The sequence below is a fragment of the Sinocyclocheilus rhinocerous genome, unplaced genomic scaffold, assembly GCF_001515625.1.
Source record: "Sinocyclocheilus rhinocerous isolate Xijiao unplaced genomic scaffold, SAMN03320098_v1.1 scaffold61, whole genome shotgun sequence".
NCBI classification, from domain to species: Eukaryota; Metazoa; Chordata; class Actinopteri; order Cypriniformes; family Cyprinidae; genus Sinocyclocheilus; species Sinocyclocheilus rhinocerous.
The window spans coordinates 463,373-469,654 of record NW_015640445.1 but is presented as its reverse complement, the minus strand read 5'-3'; the positions used below and the strand labels follow the sequence as shown (position 1 = coordinate 469,654).

The 6,282-nt window shown below is 38.9% G+C and overlaps 1 protein-coding gene across 1 annotated transcript in view; it reads left to right on the top strand.

Moving 5' to 3' along the window:
* Positions 1-6,282, top strand: part of LOC107752736 (ELM2 and SANT domain-containing protein 1-like) — a 35,967-nt gene that overhangs the window by 24,105 nt on the left and 5,580 nt on the right. The window contains exons 8-12 of the mRNA XM_016568762.1: positions 658-733; positions 1,177-1,265; positions 2,273-2,419; positions 2,510-2,632; positions 3,070-3,278. Coding sequence (XP_016424248.1) covers positions 658-733; positions 1,177-1,265; positions 2,273-2,419; positions 2,510-2,632; positions 3,070-3,278 — 644 coding nt within the window. The remainder of the gene's footprint in view (positions 1-657; positions 734-1,176; positions 1,266-2,272; positions 2,420-2,509; positions 2,633-3,069; positions 3,279-6,282) is intronic.

Genomic DNA, 6,282 nt, shown 5'->3' with positions numbered 1-6,282 from the left:
CTGTGCATAAATACAATGTGCGATCAGTGCGTCAAGAGCACTCATACATGCATTATTATAACGGACTCACGCGTGCTTATTGTACGACTCCTGTACACCACCGCAATCGTCTTTACCTTGATTGCAGTCTTCATCCATCAAAACTTTACTAGCGAGACTGGTTATCGAGTCGAGAAAACATAGTTTGCGTCTCATCTGGCAATAATTTCCAAAGGGTGCCGCGACTAAAAAAAGGTTGGGAAACACTGGTCCAGATCATTAAAAGTTGAAAAAGGGCCATATATAAGAAAAAAACTCACATTCAAGCTCGATGACCCAGAAAAGACTATGGTGTCCTCGATTTATTGTACCCTGAGAGAGTGTATGGTGGAGAAAGGCGGAGAGAACAAGAGGGATTATCCAGCGACTTGCACAGCTGGGTTAAATGCCTTCAGCAAAAGCCTTTTACACATGTTGTTAAGGATATAGCAGTGGTCTTGCAGAATTGCATCTCTCCTGCCCTCATTAATCTCTTCATATCCACTCTAGGGCATAACATGCCCTGATGTGTGTTTCTCTAACTTGTGACTACATCTCTTCGGCCAAAACACATCACACACCGCAGCCAGTTTTGTTTCCTCAACCATGCTAATTTCACTTCCTTTTTCATTTTTTCAGGGAGCCCTCACCCTTCTGTTGTTAAAAAACCCCATCTTTCCCAAAGCGCACCCTCTGGCTGGCTACCACTACTCTGGTAAGTCCCCTTCACCATCAAGCACACTTTCTTTTTTTCTTTTTTTATTGGCCGAGGTGATGAGTTAATCCGTATGGCATGCGTTACCCCGTTCACCCCCTGTGCTGGCATTCCAAACCACGCTCCGTGTCTCAGTTATAAACAAAAGCAGCTGAGTGGAGGGGAGGGGTTCGACTGAGAGACTGCTGGGTGACCGAGTGGGTTGCTGGGTAGAGTACGGGAGGAGAGGAGAGGGAGTGTGTCTGTGGCATGTTGTTAAATCCTAGGAGAAGACAGCGGCATCATTGTTTGTCTGGACATGTGTGTGCTGGCTGTTTGCCCCCTCTCTGTCCTTTGTGTGCGGATATGTTTGTGTTAGCGGGTGGGGGTGCTCTATAAGAGGACAGGCTAAACGGACAGCAGCCTCTATCTGATTCTGTGCACCGTTTGTCTGTCCCGCACAGGCTCTGACAGCTGGACGCCAGGGGAACGGCGTTTCTTCAACAAAGGCATTACTACCTACAAGAAGGACTTTTTCATGGTCCAGAAACTGGTACGTACAGGTTTGAACAAAAACCTCACAATGATTGTCAATCCCCCACACAAATCAAATTATGTGGCATGAAGAGAAGATGGGAGAAAGTCATATTTAGATACGTATATTATAGAGAGTTTGGCCCAGTTGAACATTGTAGCAACACTTTAACAACAAACTACAACACCCTAGCAATCACATAGCATTGCACTAAAAACACTTAAAACATTCTAGCAATAGCCTAACATCCACCTGTAACATGCTAGCAACACCTTAACACTTCCAACTGAAAAACCCTGGGAGTTGCATGGCTATGCACTAAAATATGTTAGAAATGTTTTGGCAAGAGCAACAAATAGAACACTCTAGAAGCCACATAGCAATGCACTAAAACATTCTAGCAATAGCCAATGCTGGGTGGATTACTTACAAATTGTAATCCATTACTGATTCCAAATTAACTGGCAAAAATTGTAGTTGGTAACGTAATCCATTACATTACACATTTTAGGTAATATAATTTGACTACTTTCTGATTACTTTTGGAATACTTTTGATCTAACTTGTTTATCTCAATAATTTAATTGTGCCATATTGCTATAAAAATACAAAGAGAAAGTAAATAAATTCCATTTGTTGTTATTAACGACTTGTAATGCATTATTACATTACATCAAGGTTTCCCAAGCTGGGGTCTGTGAAGGAACTGCAGGGAAATCACGAGTTTAATAAAAGTTCATAATTGATCAAATCATGAAAATGTGAAATTAGAAATCAGAAATCATTTTAAAAATAACAATCAAAATAAACGCATCTTACAAAAATACTTACAAAATAAATCATCCTAGCAAACAAATAGAACAACTCTAGCAACCAGTGAGAAAATTTTCAAACAAAAATAAATCACTCGGAACACCTTAGCAACTGCATAGCATCACCCTAGCAACCACCACTGACAGTTTTGCATGGGTTCCAGTTCTAGTGAATTCTGGTAATAATGAATTGTGTTGATGTTTGACTTGAAGGTGAGCTCCAAGACAGTGGCTCAGTGTGTGGAGTTCTACTACACATATAAGAAGCAGGTGAAGATCGGCAGGAACGGAACACTCATATACGGAGAAGCAGAGCCACCAGAGACTAAACCCACAACAGAGGAGGAAGTGGACAATAAAGTGAGTTCCTGTGGCTTTGTGTCTAAATGTACCTGGGTGGTTTAATGGCCTGCAAACCAGTGAAGCATCAAAATGTTTCTTCTCATTCAGAGTTCACAGAAATTCGAATTTCGGAAAGAAGACGTGGAGAGCAGGAAGTGGGAAGGGTCATGTGACAGGAAACAAGAAAACAGCCCGGGCAGGTTGACACAATCGCTACAGGCCACTGAAAATGTGAGTTTGGGGAGATTTGATTTGCACGAGGTTGCAAAAACGCCTGGTGCCTACAGAAATTTGCAGTTCTCCAATGTTCATGACCAGCTCTGGCCTACTTGAAATAATAAGAAAACAGGTCTGCAATAGACATTAGTCATGTGTAGTTCAGCACAGTAGGGTATTTATAGCGCCATCTAGTGGTATGCCTCATTACAAGCTTAAATGATTTATCCAGTGCATAGTGCACTTAATATTGTCTACATATTAGAGACCATCCTGCTTGAGTAACCTGCAATTAACTTGCTGAACGGCACAATAGTGAACTCTTACATGGGGTTTGAACCAGATATCCTTCACTACACCACCTCTCAGCCATCACAGAGGATGTTCCCTGTGTCTAATATCTGTATGCATTCAGCTGTGGTTGCTTTAAGTAATCATCCGTTTCCTGTTAGGCTGCTGCCATCTTGGTCTTAAGAAGTCAGGAGGACAGCACTAGAGATCCGTCCACATTGGGGGTCAGTCATCCTCATCCTCCTCCTCCTCCTCCACCACAACCAACATCTAAACCCCGCTCTGACACCACAGGCCGGAAAAGCACTGGCAATACAGTAAAGGGACAAACGAACCAAGAGGGTGAATTCCCCTGCAAGAAGTGTGGCAGGTCAGTTTATTGGGATACACACTTTATGCAATTTACTAACGATAATAGTGTAACACTTTTTGTTTATTATTTACCTTATTTTATTTACTTAAGCTTACCTTTTATTTATTTATATATATTTATTTTCGATTTACCTTCATTTAAAATGCTTGTTTATTTATTAATTCATTCATATAAATTGACCATTTATGTAAAGTTACCTTATTTTATTTATTTCACATGTATCTTGTATTTGTTTCTGTATTTAAATTTACATTTATAAATTTAAGGGGGTCTGAATACTTTCCGTACCCACTGTATATTTTAAATTTACCTGATTTTTATACCATCATTATTTCATTATTTTATTTATTTACGTATTTTATCCCTATGCCATTACATTTTTGTGTTTATTATGTTCTCTAAACCTCACAATGTGTGAACTACAGTGTTGGGGAGTAATCAACTAAAAGTTGCGACACTACTAACTTAACCATATTTTTCAGTAGTGTGACAGTAGTTCCGGTGTTTTCACAAGAGTGTAGCAGTAACAAGCTAGTTTCTCCAACCAGTAGCATGTAGCTTGACAAAATATTTTAGTTTCTGTGTTACATTGTATTGTGTATTCAGCTTCACAGTCAAGCAAACTGAGGTAATAATCAGTTACAAAGGCCTTTTTCACTTTTATGTAGCATTGGAAAGATTCATTTCAGTGGCTCCTGTAAATGAACCTGTTGATTCAAAAATAATTCTGAGATTCAATTGTTGGACATAAGTCCTTGTGCTTAGGCTAAATGCTGCTGTCCATCATTTTTTAATGATATAAATTAGGATGTTTTCACTTTGTACAAGCTTGCTGTTTTTGAAAATAAAATAAATTGTTGTACATATTGTTATATATGCTGCCGTTTCAAAAACTAGCTCCCTCAACACTGGTGTGTTGTGCATATCACTAGACGACATGCACTGGCGGTGTGGTCGTTTCACACAGCTGATATATAGCTGCTCATAAAAAGACCAGGGGTCTTACGAGGAATCAGTAAAGCTTGTCAGCTCTAAGGTGTTACATGCGTCAGGGATTAGTCAAGTAGTAAGCAGTAAAAAGGCAACATCTGATTTTGATTGGAGATTTTATCCATGGCAACAGTCGGCTTGTTAAAATCAACCGTCTCTTAGCAACCAAGTCCATGGAGATGTTGAATGCCACGTTCCCTGATCTGTACACATCAGCGTCTGTGTGATTTGAATACACGCATATGCTCTTTTATTTTTTTACTAGGTAGTACTGTGGCAGTATCTGTATTATCACCATATTCATATTCAATAGTACTTACATGGTTCTATGGTATATGAGGATACCATTTTATTAGCATGGAGCCAGTGTTTATGGAGATTTAATGTACAAATGTCTTATTTGTAGTTGTGTAACTTGTAAGTTCACCAAAAATGACTTGTATCATTCCAAACCTGTATGACTTTCTTTTTCTTAAACACAAAGACAAATGTATTACACCACAAAAAAAAAAAAACTAAAAAAGTGGCTGTATTACAAGTTATCTGACTGAAGTCATATTATAGCTTTCCATTAGGGCTGTGTATCGGCAAGAATCTGGCGATACGATACATATCACGATACATGGGTTGCGATACGATATGTTTTGATACATTGCGATACTGTAAGCAAGGCGATATATTGGAATATTTCTTATATTAGGAATAGGATAATTTTAGGAAAGCTGTCATTAAGAACACTTCAACATATGCAAACCTTAAAAAAAAGTTGGGATCTGCATTTGCATTAATTAGTCACTGTAACATTCAATGTCATTGAACCACTTTTTGTGCAGTACGAGTAAAGGGGGCAAAGTAAAGTGCTTGCAGGATTCTTTAGTTAAATAAAATGTTTAAAATGTAAGCTATTATAAACAGACCATATATATTTTAGACCCTGCTTTAAAGGTTCACAGTTTAAGTTAAAGGTGCTGTATGTAGGATTGACACAGAGTGGTTGAACTAGGTATTGCATTCCAAATTCAAAATATTGGAGAGGGTTTTTTTCACCCGGCCCCTCCTTCTCAGACTTGACGCACACGCAAGTTGCCACCCGGGGTGCCAAAATACAATTGGGTAAACTGGCAGTGGGCGGGTTTCACAAACCAAAACAGAGACCGACATTCCGGCCCGGAAAGCACATTTTGAAAGGAGAATAACTGACTGTAGCATTGTTTTTCAGATAAACAAGCATGTTGACTTTTTAAAAAGTTTAAATATCTGCAAACATATTATGGTATCTTTATGCTTTAGTAGAGTCAAAAACTTACATACAGCACCTTTAAAAATGGTAACATACAATGTCATAACATTTTGATCTGAACAAAATAATTACATCTGTTCAATATCAATGAAAAATAAAGTGCTTGCAGGAAGAACATAAAGAACTGTGTGAAGAACATGAGCACACGTGCGCACACACACACACACACACACACACGTGCGTGGAGAGTGTCAGTGTGTGAATGCGGTGGAGAAAATCAAATGCAAATTCCCTCCAAAAGTAAAAGTGTGCTTCATGACTTACATCATATCAAAGTCTAGTTATGAACGGCAAGGACAAAACATTTATAGCTGTTTTAGTAGTTTAAAACACATCCTCAATTATCTAATTATGTGCGGCTTGGACGCGGCGTCCATCAAAAATAGCCTAATCGCCTATCTTTAGCTAGCATGACCATATTTTAGTTTTCCAAAAAGAGGACAGTGGGTGTGGGCGAGGCGGGGGGCTGGGGTGTGGTTGGTTGGTGGTTAAAGTAATCCACGAAAGCACCCAAAGTAGCACAATCTCAAATATCAAAACTCAAAATATGTCATTTCCATACCTAATATACATATTTACAGTCACTGTTAAACATATTTATCATAAACGCAGCTAAAAAGCTTCCTATCAGTGGCCGTCCTTCACAAAACCTAACAGCACAGTTTTATCATCGGTAGAATGCAAAATGTTTCAATACAAGCATTTCAATCA